The sequence below is a fragment of the Urocampus carinirostris genome, chromosome 18 (assembly GCF_059441175.1).
Source record: "Urocampus carinirostris isolate Australia breed hairy pipefish chromosome 18, RoL_Ucar_1.0, whole genome shotgun sequence".
In the NCBI taxonomy this organism is placed as follows: domain Eukaryota; kingdom Metazoa; phylum Chordata; class Actinopteri; order Syngnathiformes; family Syngnathidae; genus Urocampus; species Urocampus carinirostris.
The window spans coordinates 4618373-4633881 of record NC_142366.1 but is presented as its reverse complement, the minus strand read 5'-3'; the positions used below and the strand labels follow the sequence as shown (position 1 = coordinate 4633881).

General features: G+C 39.8%; 1 protein-coding gene and 1 pseudogene across 3 annotated transcripts in view; one reads left to right on the top strand and one right to left on the bottom strand.

Annotated features, from left to right (window-relative positions):
* Positions 1-7887: 7887 nt before the first annotated feature.
* Positions 7888-15509, bottom strand: part of gpr158a (G protein-coupled receptor 158a) — a 43787-nt gene continuing 36165 nt past the window's right edge. For all 3 annotated transcript variants that reach the window (XM_088321950.1, XM_088321951.1, XM_088321952.1), the window contains one exon: positions 7888-15236. In XM_088321950.1, coding sequence (XP_088178076.1) covers positions 13620-15236 — 1617 coding nt within the window. In that variant the 3' untranslated portion in view covers positions 7888-13619. The remainder of the gene's footprint in view (positions 15237-15509) is intronic.
* On the top strand, positions 12729-12879 carry LOC148348080 (U2 spliceosomal RNA; annotated as a pseudogene).

The window sequence follows — 15509 nt, the reverse complement described above, 5'->3', positions numbered from 1 at the left end:
TGGAATTTGGGAGGAAACCGGAGTGCCTGGAGAAAAACATGCAAGCACGGGGAGAACATGCAAACTCCACACAGGAAGGTTTGATCCCATGACCTCAGAACTGTGCTGCACACGCCTTCACCACTGCGCTGCCCGGAAAATTGATATAATAAGTATATTTAAAACTGAAGGTCCTAACATCCTAAACAGATCTTTCCCAAGTGAATGTATGAATTAATGAATGAATGAATGAATGAAAACTTTATTTCGAACATTAAAATAAAAACAGAACAAAAACAATGAGTCAACAACAAAATAATGTTACATAACATGTTCGAAAAAGGGGTAGTCAGAAGCAGATGCTTATTTTCCCTAACCTTTTATCTTCCCTACTAAATACATTTTACAAATCCTATTCTCCTCTTGTGTTTAATATAACAAAATCTCATGGATATACTTATTATATAGGTCAGATATCAATAATTATAATGATTACAATAATCACATATTTTATACACTAATCTCCGTAATACCCATCCCTCAACGTCATAATGCCACTAGTTACAAAACATCACTGTGGCACCAATGATAATAACAACAATAAAAATAAAAATAATATTCATAATAACAGTTATGATATAATAATAGCAACAATAACAACAAAGTTAACCATAGTTTTAAACGCAGTATTTCCAATCTCACTCATATCCCATTTTCTTCATCTCTGTATTTCGCCAGTAATGTTTTTTTGTATTTAAATTTGAACACATGAATAGTTGGACATTGTTTGATCTTATCTAACTCCACACACAGACACACACATACTTTTCCTGGTTGTTCTTACCTTTGGGATTTTGAATTTACTACAGCCCCTCAAGTCATTCTTTCCGAATGAAAGAGGGAAATTATAACTTGAAGCCGTAAACGGGTCAAGCAGCCAAGTACAGTAGTTTGTTTGGCCCTAAAGACCATCTATGTAAAACTATCAAGGGACAGATCACTAAAACTGGAAAACATTTCTTAACAACTGCCGACACGGTTGTGATGTAAAACACTTGCATTATTATTACCATAACCTTGGCCAGTTTTTCCAAGCACTATGTTGGAATTATTTTCTTCTTTTCCATACTCATCTTGATAGTTTAAAAAAAATCTTTGTCTCTTCAAAGTTTTCATACGACATGTTTTACTATGGAGTGCTAATTTCATTGCATACACTGTTCGACAATGTTGATATCAATGACCATAAAGACAATTCTAATTCTAATTTGTCTCGAAAACCAATTTATTTGTGGTTCAGTCAAGATCTAAAAATCACATGATAACTGCACACGCAAGATTAAAAATAGCATATGTGAATAGAAAATATATTTGTGAAAATACCTGATTATAATACAGGTTTCTTCTTTTATGGTACTTGAGAAATTAAAGAATTGGTTTTGAAAGTCCGTGAAAAGTGCTTTAATTTGACCATGGAAAAGGCGTACAAACTCTGTAATTACTGATTGCTGGTCTTTTCCCCCGCTGGGCCTAAATAATAATAATAATGATGATAACAATAATAATAATAATAATAAAATTGGTAATAATAATAATAACAATTAAAATTAAAACAATAAAAAATCCACAAACAAAAAGCAAACATTTAAACTATAAGCACATTACAATTTTTTCTAATTTCTTTATTAAAAGAAGTCCCAACAAACTACAATCTTCTAAGCTGTAGTCTGACACACTTGAATGCTTTGAAGAAAAACTGAGCTCCCCCCAACTATATTAACTCCCTCCCTGACATTTTTATGAGTCACATCCACCCACTCCCACCTTTAAATGACACCGCCATGACTCACTATGAATGCCTGCAGGCCTGCCTCATACTGGAAATCGGAACTAGAAAAAAAGACTACAAAAATGGCTGCCAGTGACACCCACTCATTCACTGCACAAAATATGAGCAACATAGATATAATTTATCCATGTATTTTTACATTATATGTTCATACCCTACATCTAAAAAAATCGGTTTTACAGTATTTATGAATTTTCTAACGAGGTCAAACTGAAAAATTGTCATCATTAATCTTGTCTTTGGCTCACGAGCCATCTTATTGATCGCACCACAAGAATCAATGCTAACAACATGTTAGCGCTTAGCTTTTGCTCCAAAAACTTTTCTTGTAAGACGTGTTCTTCTCCAACACAATGCTTGAAGAGTTCCTTTAAGGCAGGAGGATCAATCATGCAGCCCGCAGGCCCGATCAGGCCTGCCAAAGGTTTAAATCTTGCCAGCGAGGCAGCGCTAAGAGAAGCACAAGAGGAAAATGATTTGCACCACTCACAAAGCAACTGGAACTGGATTTCTTGCTCTATCACTCTTGTGTTTCCCTGTTTTCTCTCTTTCTCCCTCTCTCTTTTTTCTTTGCTCTCTCTCTTACGATGAATCATTGTCTCTCTCTTTCTGTCTCTCTCCCTTAATTTTTCTCTTTTTTTCCTCTCTTTTTTCCAACATTCTGTCTCTTTTCTCTATTAATTTCGCTTTTTCTCTCTCAATTTATTCTCTTTCTCTCTCTATTTCATCTCTCTCCCCCTTTTCTCTTTCTTTTTCTCCCTGTCGTTCTCTCCTTTATTTCTTTTTCACACTTTGTCGCTCTTGGTTTATTTCTCTCTCGGATTATATTTTTCCTTTTTTTGTTTCCCTGTTTCTCTCTCTATTTCCTCTCTCTCCCCTTTCCTCTCTTTTTTCTTTATTATCTTTTGTCTCTGTTTTTCTATTTTCTATTACTCTTTCTCTCTTTATCCATCATTCTTTGTTTCTCTATTTCTCGCTTTTAGTCTCTCTCTGTCTTTTTTTCTTTCTCTCTCTTTCTCTCACTCTTCCTCTTTCTGTAATTATTTTTTCTCTTTCTTTCTCTCTCTTTTCTCTCTCTACTTAAATCTCTCTCTCTCTATACCTCTCTCTCTTTCTTTCTCAATCTCTTTTTCTATTTCTCATTCTTCTTTTCTCGCTCCCCCTCGGTCGCTTGTTTTTTTTCTTTTGTTCACTCTGTTTGTTTCTCCTTCTCTTGCATTCTCTCTGCCTATCTCTCTCCATCTCTCTCTCTCTCTCTCTCTCTCTCTCTCTAATTTGCTCTTTATTTGTCTCCCTTTCTTTCTCTATTCTGTCTAGAGTTTCTCCCTCCATCTCTCTCGCTTTAATTCTCCATCTATCTTTTTCTTTTTAATTTACTAGTTTTTTTTTCTAGCAGGTTTCCCCCAAGTTCAAATAAGTGTGACAACCTTGCTTTATAGTGATACTTTTTAATACATGCAGAGCTGGCTAGGAACTGTTTGAACTTACTTTGGGTGATGTTCCAAAACAAATAAATCAAATTCCCTAAAAGCCTTTCAAGAAGTTGGCCAAGACAAGAGTGGGTGACGCACGTTTTTATCTTCATGTTTGTGGAGAATTGGTTGAACTGGATAAGTCACAGAAAAAAAGAAATACCTTAATAAAAGGGTTCATATTATAAATATGAATTATGACTATTTACTACTGTTTACAGCTTTTCTCGTTGTATTATGTTTGAAGAAATGTTTTGTAATGTTTGTAGTTGTCATGATTACTAATTACACTCACCTGTGCCCGCTCGTTTGGCGCCAGCTGCTGCTGGTTACCTGATTGGTTCCCCGTCCTTTTTAAGCTCAGCCTTTTCACTTGTCTGTTTTCAGATGGCAAGCATTTTTTACTCTGACCCCCGTCGGTCCCGTTTTGTCACCTGCTTTCCACTCATCTGTTCCTGATTTCCCCGTTGTCTCCTGCTACGACCTGTTTTTTGACCCCAGCCACGTTTTGATCTCCCGTCCCTCCAAACGACCCGTTTTTTGACCCCGACCACGTTCTGACCTCCCGTGCCGGCTAACGACCTGTTTTTCCATCTAACTACGCTACGATCTCCCGCTCCGAGAGATCCACTTCCGCATTTGGAATACGCTCCGATCCCGTGAGCGTCTTGCTTCCCGCGTCCAGCGAGCACTGGATCGCTGGCGCTGCTTTTCCTCTATATTTCAATAAACTTGTGAGTAACGTAACGCATCTGGGTCCTCCCTCTGTTCTGGTCGTGACAGTAGTTGTCCTTTTTTCTTATTTGAAAATTCTTTAATGTTGCATCTTAATTTTATTTTTTTATATTTTGTGTGTTGTTTCAACTTGATGGTAAAAAATATACACATTTGCTTTACAATGTCGTGGTTAATTTTAGAAAAGGAATGGCTTCTTTTACAGTTTCCTGTTCCTTGTTGCATTTTAATTATTTTTTTAACAACATTACGACCTCCTGTTCCTTTCTAATGTTTCCCTTGTTCTATTTTATCACATCTTTGGTAATTTTCCCTATTTGGCCTGTTCCTTTTTCTTGTTGTTTTTGAACGTTATGACTTTGTTTTTTCCGTAACAAGTTTTTTTCCTAGAAAAAAAAAAACAATTCAATTGTTGAAAATAGATATAATTGGCTTTGTTACAATACAGCTTTTCTTTTTTTTCCTGTTTCACCTTTTCTATCTTGTATTTTACATTTTGGCTTTGTCTTTTTGTACATTATGACTTTGCTTTTTTCCTTGTGCCCTGAAAACAAATCTATTGTAAATAAATATATACTGGACTGTCTCAGAAAATTAGAATATTGTGATAAAGTTCTTTATTTTCTGTAATGCAATTAAAAAAACAAAAATGTCATACATTCTGGATTCATTACACATCAACTGAACTATTTCAAGCCTTTTATTATTTGAATATTGCTGATTTTGGCTTACAGCTGAAAAAAACTCAAAAATCCTATCTCAAATACTTCCTCAGACCAAGTAAAAAAATAATTTTATAACAGCAAAACTAAATCAAACATTTGAAAATGTCCATTGATGCACTCAGTACTTGGTTGGGAATCCTTTTGCACGGATTACTGCATCAATCCGGCGTGGCATGGAGGCAATCAGCCTGTGGCATTGCTGAGGTGTTATTGATGCCCAGGATGCTTCGATAGCGGCCTTCAGCTCATTTGCATTTGTAGGTCTGGTGTCTTTCATCTTCTTCTTAACTATACCCCACAAATTCTCGATGGGGTTCAGGTCAGGGGAATTAGCAGGCCAATCAAGGAAGGTGATGCCATGGTCAGTGCACCAGTTACTGGTGGTTTTGGCACTGTGGGCAGGTGCCAGATCATGCTGGAAAATGAAATCCTCATCTCCATAGAGCTTTTCAGCAGATGGAAGCATGTAGTGCTCTAAAATCTCTTGGTACACAGTTGCATTTACTCTGGACTTGATGAAACGCAGTGGACCAACACCAGCAGCTGACATGGCTCCCCAAACCATTGCTGACTGTGGGAACTTCACACTGGATTTCAAGCAACTTGGATTTTGCTCCTCTCCAGCCTTTCTTCAGACTCTGGCGCCTTGACTTCCAAATGAAATGCAAAACTTGCTTTCGTCTGAAAAGAGGACTTTGGACCACTCTGCAACTGTCCAGTGCTTCTTCTGCATAGCCCAAGTCAGACGCTTCTTCCGTTGTCTTGAGTTCAGAAGTGGCTTGACCATGGGAATACGGCTATTGTAGCCCATTTCCCGGACACGTCTGTGAACTGTGGCTTTTGATACCTGGACTCCAGCTTCAGCCCACTGTCTTTGAAGCTCCCCCAAATTCTGGAAGCGGCTCTTCGTCACAATTTTGTTAAGGCTGCGGTCATCTCTCTTGGTTGTGCAGCGTTTCCGGCCACATTTTTCCCTTCCAACAGACTTTTTGTGGATATGCTTTGAAACTGCACTCTGTGAACAGCCTGCTCTTTGAGAAATTTCTTTTTGTGTCTTACCCTCCTGATGGAGGGTATCAATGATGGTCCTTAGATCAACAGTCTTCCCCATACTTGTGATTTAGTTTACTGAACCAAGCTGAGTGTTTTTAAGGCTCAGGAAACCCTCGCAAGGTGTTTCGAGTTAATTAGATGATTCAGGTGATTAGTTGAATAGCCTACTTGTATACTTTTTCATGATATTCTAATATTTTGAGATAGGATTTTTGAGTTTTCTTAAGCTGTAAGCCAAATTCAGCAATATTTAAATAATAAAAGGCTTGAAATAGTTCAGTTGATGTGTAATGAATCCAGAATGTATGACATTTTTGTTTTTTTAATTGCATTACAGAAAATAAAGAACTTTATCACAATATTCTAATTTTCTGAGACAGTCCAGTATACTGTCTATGTAATATAAGGTCTTCTTTTTGGTGTAATTCTTATTGTTTCGCCTGTTCTTTTATTTTTTACATTGTGATTTTGTTCTTTCAGCTTCAATGTAATTTTCCTGAACACCACTTTATAGTAACATTTGCTCTGGAATATCTTGGCTTTTTATTATGTTTTACCATTACATTTCAACAATTTTTTTGGGGGGTAACATTACAATGTTTCCTGTTTGGCCTTTTTTTTCCTTGTTTTTTCGTAATGATAAATTGTCTTGTCTGACCTGTTTTTCCCCTGAACACAACAGCTTTATCGTAAAAAAATAATACAATTAATTTAAAAAAAAATAAAAAAATTGTATATATATAATCTGCAACACATATCTTCAGTTGGGTCGTAGGGGTGCTGGACCCCATCCCAGCTATCTTCGTGCAGTGGGCAGGGAACACCCTGAACTGGTTGCCACCTGGTCACAGGGCAAACAGACAGAAAAGTCACTCGCTCAGTCACACTTAGGGACAATTTGCACTGGCCAATTAACCTAAACCGGAGTGCCCAGAGGAAACCCACACAAGCACAGGGAGAACATGCAAACTTCACACAGGAAGGTTCGATCTCATGACCTCAGAACACTTGAACACGCTTAATTTTGCTATTTCTCCCAATTAGAAATCATGGAGGGGTTTTTATTGTACATGCATGTCCACTGTGAGAGATAAAGTAAAAAAAAAAAAAAATCCAGAAATCACAACACATGATTTTTTTAACCATTTATTTGTGTGATATAGCTGCAAATAAGTATTTGAACACATAAGAGAATGAATGTTAATGTGCAGCGGGGATCTTAGCCCACTCGTCCACTCAGATCTTCTCTAGATTATTCAGGATTCTGGGCTGTCCCTCCAAAGATTCTCGATGGGGTTCAGGTCCGGAGACTGGCTGGGCCATGCTAGAACCTTGATATGCTTTTTGCGGAGCCACTCCTTGGTTTTCCTGGCTGTGTGCTTCGATCGTTGTGGTGTTGGAAGACCCAGCCACGACTGACTGAGGGAAGGAGGTTGTTCCACAAAATATCACAATACACGGCCACAGTCATCCTTTCCTTAGTGCAGTGCACTCATCCTGTCTCGTGTGCATATAAACACTCCCAAAGCATGATGCTAACACAACCATACTTCACAGTAGGAAGGGTGTTCTTTGAATTGTACTCTTCATTCTCCTTCCTCCAAACACGCTTAGTGGAATTATGGCCAAAAAGTTCTAGTTTGGTCTCATCTGACCACAAAACTCTTTTAGGATCACAAATGTGTTCTTGTTTATCCTTGATTTTGTTATCTTCAATTACAGCAGACATTCTCATATAGTGGGGCGTGCCCCCCTGTGGGGGCGTAAGGCTGTCAAGGAGGGGCGCAGGTGTGTTTTTTTTTTAATTTTCCCAGAAAAAAAGTGCAATTGCAATTCCATTACAGTGGGGGAAAGTGGTGTTCTCAGTGGCAGAGTGTTTTGTTAACAATTAGCCTCCATGCAGTGCACTATGCACAGAGTAAAAGTATTGAGAATAGGTGTCGACAAACATGGATGTGGAGACAGGCAAAGGAAGACTGGGTAAGGGACAAACAAAAGTCTTCTTCTGTAGCACTTTACTTCCGACAGGGAGTGATTAAAAATGATAGAAAAGTACTAAATTACGGACACGAAGAACCGTTTTTCATATAAATATTTATTGCAGAGGAGGTATCTTTTCTTATGTACATGCTATCACAATAGAACACGATAGAAATCTACCAAATGCTTGCCGTATATGGATGCTATAACCTTGCCGTCGTCATAACAAGCATGTAATACGGTGGCTTAGGGACACAATCACTCACTATACAACTCGTAACAGTCCATTAACATCTTTTTTTTGTTCAATCCAGGGCAGTGAAACGTTGCTCCGACTAATTTCTCGAATTCATGCAGAAGCCACAAGATTTACAACGTTACAGCATTGTATAGTAGTATCAGTAGTAGTAATAGTAGTAATAGGAGAAGTATTAATAGTGGGTAGCAAGAGGAGGCATTGTCAGGTTTCGCTTGTCCGATTAGTGGACAAGGAGCTACGAGAGAAGTTGACGATTCCATAATATTGTCCTCGTTAGCGTTACGGGTTGTCACCATCCGGAACCGAAACGTCGTCTTCTTCTTTTTTTAATCGATTACCATGCATTATTAGTATTTTTTTCCTATAACTAATCCATTGAAGCTCAACATAAGACAGCAAATCCCAAGCAAAGAAATCAAGAGCATAATATTACAAATCTTGGGAAGAAAAGGGGCTACTTTTTTAATCGTAAAGCTGACTGGGCAGTATGAGTCAACATGGCAGTGCTTCTTTATGTGACACGGGAGGGAAAACACATTAACTCAAAGGTTAAAGCTTTAAAGCTGAGATAATATCTGAGGTAAACCAGCTTTAAAGCCTCAACTCAGACTTAAGAGAACAAAAAAAAAAACCATTCAGTTTCCTTGTGTTAAAGCATTAACTCAAAGGTTAAAGCTTTAAAGGTGAGCTGATGTCCGAGTTAAAACGGCTTCAAAGCCTCAACTCAGAGAATGAATAAAAAAAACATTTTTAGTTTTCTAGTGTTAAAGCATTTACTCAAAAGCTTTAAAGCAGAGTTAATGTCCTGGTTAAAACAGCTTTAAAGCCTGAACCAAGATAAAAAAAAACATTTTCAGTTTTCTAGTGGCAAAGAATTAACTCAAAAGCTTTAAAGTTAGATAATGTCTGAGTTAGAAGGCTTAAAGAATCAACTCAGACTTATATAACAGAGAAAAATATTTTCAGTTTTCTTGTGTTTGAACACTAACTGAAAGGTAAAAGCTTTAAAGCTGATTTAGTGTCAGAGTTAACACATCTTAAAGCTTCAACTCGGACCTAGAAAAATAAAATCCGTTCTCCAGTGTTAAGACATCAGCTCAATGATTAAAGCTTTAAAAGTTGAGCTAACATCTGAGATAAAAGGTTTGAAGATTCAACTCAGAGTTATGAAACGGAAGAAAAACAACATTTTCAGTTTTGTCGTGTTCAAGAATTAACTCAAAGGTTCAATCTTTAAAGCTGAGGTAATGTCTAAGATAAAACGAGTTTAAATCTTCAACTTAACCTTGAAAAAGGTTTTTAAAAACGATTTTAGTTTTCTAGTGTTAAAGAATTACCTCAAAGCTTTAAAGGTGAGTTCATGTCTGAGTTAGGAGGTTTAAAGATTCAACACAGTGTTATAAAACATATGAAAAAAAGAGGTTTCTCGTGTTTAAAAAATAACTCAAAGAATAAAGTTTTAAATATGAATTCTTGTCAGAGTTAAAAGAGGTTTTAATATTCGACTCAAACCCCCCCAAAAAAAATCATTTTTCTCGAGTCAAAGCATAAGTCAAAAGAAAAGGTGAGTTAATGTCCTAATTAAAAGAGGTTTAAAGCTCCAACATATAAAACAGAAAAAGAAAAAGTATTTTTTTTCTGGTGTTAAAGCACTAACACAATGGTTAAAGCTTTAAAGCTGAGTTAATGTCCGGATTAAAAGAGGTTCAAAGCTTCAACTTTGAGTTAAAGCATTAATCCTCACCATTATGGACCAAGGGGAAACTGTGCTTTTTTATGTGTTGTAATCAAAAAAACAGAAAAAAAAGTTTTTGGTTTTCTGGTGTCAAAGCAGTAACTCAAAAGTTAAAGTGTATCTAATGTCCGAGTTAAAAATTGATCAAAGCTTTAACTCAGAGTTAATGCATTAATTTACGCCACTACAGATCCTGCCCGTAGAAAAAGTGGGGAGATGGTGCTTCTTTATGCGAGCAAGATAAATTTTCTTTTGTGATAAAGCATTAACTCACAGGCTAAAGCTTTAAAGCTGAGTTAATACGTCCTTTTGGGCTTTAAAACTGGACAAAACTCGCAGATGTTTTTTTACGTCGATTTTCACGACATTTATCACAATCACAATCGCAAATCAGTGACGCAATCAGCATCCGATACTGTACACGGTGGTGTGAGACTTTAACATGTTTTTTTTTTTTTTGGGACGACACAATCTGCCCGTGACCAACAGTTAAGACATTTTGATACAAAATGTGGAACAAAGCAAAACCTTTCAAAGGTTTAGTACTAGCATTTGTTGACGAAAGGCCCTAAAAACTACAAAACCTGCTAATGCTACATGTAAACGTCGGATACGGAAAAGTTCTTTATCATTTGAACATTTTTGTAGGACCTTAGCATTGTTTTGCTGAATATTCCAATGGCTAGTGCTAAAGTTGGGCTAATGCTATCACACTATGTTGTTGAAACTGTACGACTTTGGACGGTTACGCACCCACGATAACAACACACGTCAGCTCTACGCATGCTCGCACAACTATGGTACGTTGAAAATATTTGGGAAGTCGTAATCTGTGTTTGAATTGCACAAAACGTAGTTGTGATGGTCGAATTGAAGTCCACCCACAAACAAGGACAAGATATAGGCCACGTTTTTCACTTTTCTGTGATTTCTGTCCAAATGACACCGTCAAGTATACTCAAATGTCATTTGAATTCTGTGGTAAGGGGCTAAAGAGTTAGGGTAGGTCGGGGTAAGGGCTTATGGTTCAAGTGTTAGGGTTCAGAGTTCAGGAGTTTCAGTTAAATAGTTTGGGCAAGGGGTTAGGGTCAGAGGGTTAGGGATGAGAGTTAGATGGTTAGGGGGTTAGGATTAAAGGGTAAGGGTATGGTTATGGTGATAAGGTTAGCGTTTCCGAGTTAGAGTTAGAGGATTAGTTGGTGAGAGGGTTAGGTTGATGTAATAGGGTTAGGTTAGTGTTTAGGTGATAGATGGTTAGGGGGGTTAAAGGTTTGAGTCAGAGGATTGGGAAGTTAGGTTTGGGTTAGAGCAAGGGTCAGGAACCTTTTTGACCCATAAAAGCAGAAATATTTAGATTTTTTCCCGAGAGAACCACGCCATATATTTTAAGACAGAATTAAACAAAACCGCCAAACCTGCTCTCAAGACAAAAGTTAATTCTTCAGCACATTTTACTTCACTGTGTGACATTAGATGATTTGATAAAATCTATGAAATAATAATTATGCTAGAGCCTGTGTCCCATATCAATATAAGTACAGTGGAACCTCGGTTTTTGAACGCCTCTCAGTTTGAACAAATCGGAGTCCGACCAAAAATTTCCAGAAATTCTTGCTTCGCTGTTCGGTCAAAAAATCAGAGTTCGAACGCCAGTAAAGCGTGAGTGCGATGTGGAGCGGCGTACGGGTGTATATCGCTCTTTCGTTATGCTTTCGCTTTTAATATAGGTGTACGACGTGTTTTTGCCCCTAATTATGCCTCAGAAGAAAGTCAGTGCAAGCAGCAAAGTTGCTACAGGGGAAAAAAAAAAAGTAGTGCGTACAACTATTGCATTTAAGACATGTCAGTCCTTCCTCCTCCATCTCTCTGCCCATTGTCCACCTGTGCCTTCTGCTGACCACCACAAAGGTAAGAACTCCTAGTCATAATTCTTTTCTTTATCCTTTTTATTTTTAAACGTTCATGTTAGCGTAATCTTTCGTACGGAAGATTACGATAAAGCGAACGTACGATTAGCCTGGGTTAGCTTTATGATTCGAGGTTAACATTCAGGGTGTTGGAACTGAGCCCAAAATTCAGGGTGTTGGAACGGAGCCCCCTTTCCAATGAACCGCTCACCACTTGTTGTGGAGACCCTGGTGCTAAATGACTAGTAAACGACCTGATTTTTTTATTTTTACACGTTCATGTTAGCGTAATCTTTCGTACGGAAGATAACGATAACGCGAACGTACGATTAGCCTGGGTTAGCTTTATGTTTACGTTAAACATTTAAGGTAAATGTTCAGGGTGTTGGAACGGATTAAAACGATTTACATTATTTTTAATGGGAAAAATGATTTCGGTGATTGAACAAATCGGTTTTCGAACAGGGTTTTGGAACGGATTATGGTTGAGAACCGAGGTTCCACTGTATACCACTTAACAATGGTCTCCCTCCCGCAGTTACTTGTTGAGGCTCATTTTGACATTCGTCTTTTTTGTCCTATACAAGGGTTTCAAAACAAAGTCCAGGCAAAGTTCTATTGTAAAAATGTCCCAAAATACTGCAAACGAAGATACCAACTACTTACCTTCAGGACAGATGGCGCTGGGCAAATGATAGAGAGTGTGTGTGCCCTGTGTTTAGCTCCACCCATTCCTACCACTCACCCAATCAAATTGCTGAGCTTTTGGCTGAAACATTTGTTTTAGGTTAACGTTTGTTCTGTGCCTTTTCATCATAAAGTGTCTCAACAATGAACACGGATTGTTTAATGAGCCTCCATGTATTTACAGCCAAAACAGGGTCTGTTGGGGTGACACCTTGACTGTAAAGGCTACCATAAATTATGTCTTATATAGAGTGGCCATACCCTTTCTCCTTTGGTGCAGTCTTGCCTTCTCATGCGCGACAACCGTTGGACGCATCAGGTTAGCACTGCTCGTTCTATGATGCTATGTCCTTAGCTTGGCCTTTAGGCCGAGAGTCCTTAGCTTGGCCTTTGCCATGATCTTTGATTTTTGCAATCCGGAGATGGAATAAGAGCTTGCTCTGTCCACTCCACGCATCGGCCCGGTATTGCAGTACTTCCGGGAACGGTGCATTCGCAATGATCGCAGCAAGGCTTTAGGGCTAGGACCTTAGCTTGGCCTTTTGGCTGAGAGTAAGTGTCCCGGCTCCTAGGCTTTGTAGCGTATTATGAACTGACCGATAACGGATAATGGATAATGAATAACGAAGATAGAACAATAACCCTTAAAAACCCCAAAACCCCAATCTGCTCTTCATTAAGTCATTAAAATGTGCAAATTATATTTTATCTCCAAGCAATATATATACTCTTGAAAAAAACCATTGGTTCCTGACCCCTAGTTTAGAGGTATAGGGTTAAGATAAGATTAGAGTGGGCATTTTTGCAGAGCTCGCTAACATGTCAGACGTAAGACAGGACGATGAGGTGAGTTCCTCATTTAGGCACATAAAGGACATCAGTACTACAATTGAATTGACATCTTACAAGAAGAAGTTGAAGATGGAGTCGGCTAAAGTGCTTCAGATGTGACCTGTTCACTAAACTCTTAGGATCTTCATCCGTTCCTTCAACCAACATACAACCTCGTCAATGTACAAACGCAAAACCGCTCAAGAAGTGAAAAAATGAAAAGTTGCATAATCTGTCATAAAGTCATCTCGGGATTTCCCTGCGATGGTCTGGAATGCTCATCGTGGTTTGTAAAAGGTGTTGTCTTCAAAGTATGGAAAACCGGAACCGAATGGTGGAAAGGAAGGCAACTGGTGGAACAGAATCGACTTTTCTCGGATAGTCTATCATCAGGCGGTGGCAGAGCGTCACGCTGTCTCGTCGTCGTAGTCCCAGGGACAGACGTCGGCCCTTTTCGCGGGATCGGGTTTGCTCCTCGCCGCTGAGGGGGTTTTATTGGACGCCTCCTCGTAGTCCCAAGGACAAACCTCGGCCTTCTTTACTTTGGCCGCTCCAACGTTTGCACTCTTGCGTTTCTCTACCACCTCTTGATGACTATCCACATCCCTGGGACAAACTTCGGCGAATGTCTGTTGCTTTTCAGAAGGTTTTGCCTTGTCTTTTGCTTTTGTTCGACCCGTTTTGTCAATGCCTTCCTTTGATTTGTCCTTTTCGAGTGTTCGCTTGGAGGCGCTTTCCTTCTTTTTCGCTTCCTTGGGTTTGGAACTCAGAGACGAGCTTGGCGTGTCCTCTGAGCTGTGAGACGTGAGATTGTCCCAGGGAGAGACATCTGTTTTAAGTGCGCTTGATGTCTTGGAAACATACGCCAAATTGTTTTTCCCTCGAGCGTCCGGAGTCTCTGCTGGCAAAGTCCCTGCTGTTGTCTCTCCGAAGTCCCAAGGACAAATGTCAGGCCGGCTGGTTTTGATGTTGTCCTGCTGCTTTTTCGATTGACTGAAGGCTGGACCACTGTGGCTTTCGCCGGGTCCTGTCTCCCAGGGACAGATTTCTTCCCTGGCCGCAATGAACTTCTGAGATTCCTTGGATTGTCTGATTCCAGAGAGCGTCTGATCGCTCTGTTTTGGGGTTTTGCATCCCTTGCTCAGGCACCCATGAACTGTCGTGGTTTCCTCCGGTGCAATTGACACGTGTTTTTGAACCTTATTCTCTGATGGTGTTGGAAGGTCTTCCACCTCCCAGGGACACACCTCCGAGACGTCATAAAAGTCTTTGGCTTTGACTGGATCCAATAAGACGGTGGGTGTTTTGACGTTTTTACCTTTGGTGGCGACGTTCTTGAGATCGTTTTCGTCTTTGCTCTTGGGTTGAGGCTTCTTAGGACTGTCGTCCACAATTTGGGTCTTTCCAGTTAGGCTGAGTGTCTTTTCCTTGGCAGTGGCGATGACGCTAAGGGACTTCTGCAACATGGAGGCTCGAGGGTGGAGGGGTTTCTTGTCGGCGGTCAAGTTGTGGGCACTGGCAGATTTACAGACCAGAGGCACCGACTCCGTGGACTCACTAGGGGCGTTAAGGTCCTCCCGGGAGTTCTTCTTGACCAACTTCTTGCCCATCAGGGCATCCAGCAGAGAGCCTTCCGTGGTGCAGATTTCCATCTTGTCCGTGGCCGAGCTACTAGAGTCTTCGCTAGGGTCTCGGACGTGGTCGTAGCTACTGTGAGACTTCTTCAAGGAGAAGACCTTGTTCTTCAAGGTCTCCTCCCTGGCCGGTTTGCCAGAATGCATCTGATCAAAGGGGTTTTTCTTAAGAACGCAGATGCTGTTGCGGTTGCTGCCGTGCTCCCCGCCATCTTTTTCCTCACGGCTGCACTGACGGTGCACTGATTCGGGGATCTCTGTGATGCGCCTCATCAGGGAGCGTCCCAGGCCTTTCTTGGAGCTGCGCTTCTTCTGGAGGTGTGGATTGTTTGCCAGCATCTTCTTCCTCTTGTAAATCTCGAGCTGGGAATAGAGCTTCTTCAGCTCTTCCTGCGTGGCAGAAGAGTAGATAGGATAGAAACGCGGTCAGGCGCCACTTCGCTAAAACCGCTATTGTAATGTACACAGTGGTACCATGACTTCTGTGGACTAAATCTCACGTGAACAAACTCAGTAAACGTCAACACAAGTCAACGCAATCAACGTGACAAAACTGGTTCTCCTTAGTCAAAGCACTACTGTACAGTAGACTCCCAGGGTACTGCGTCTCTGCCTTATGATGTTATTGCTTCGTGGAGTAAAATAGGATAGTTTTTCGGCCCT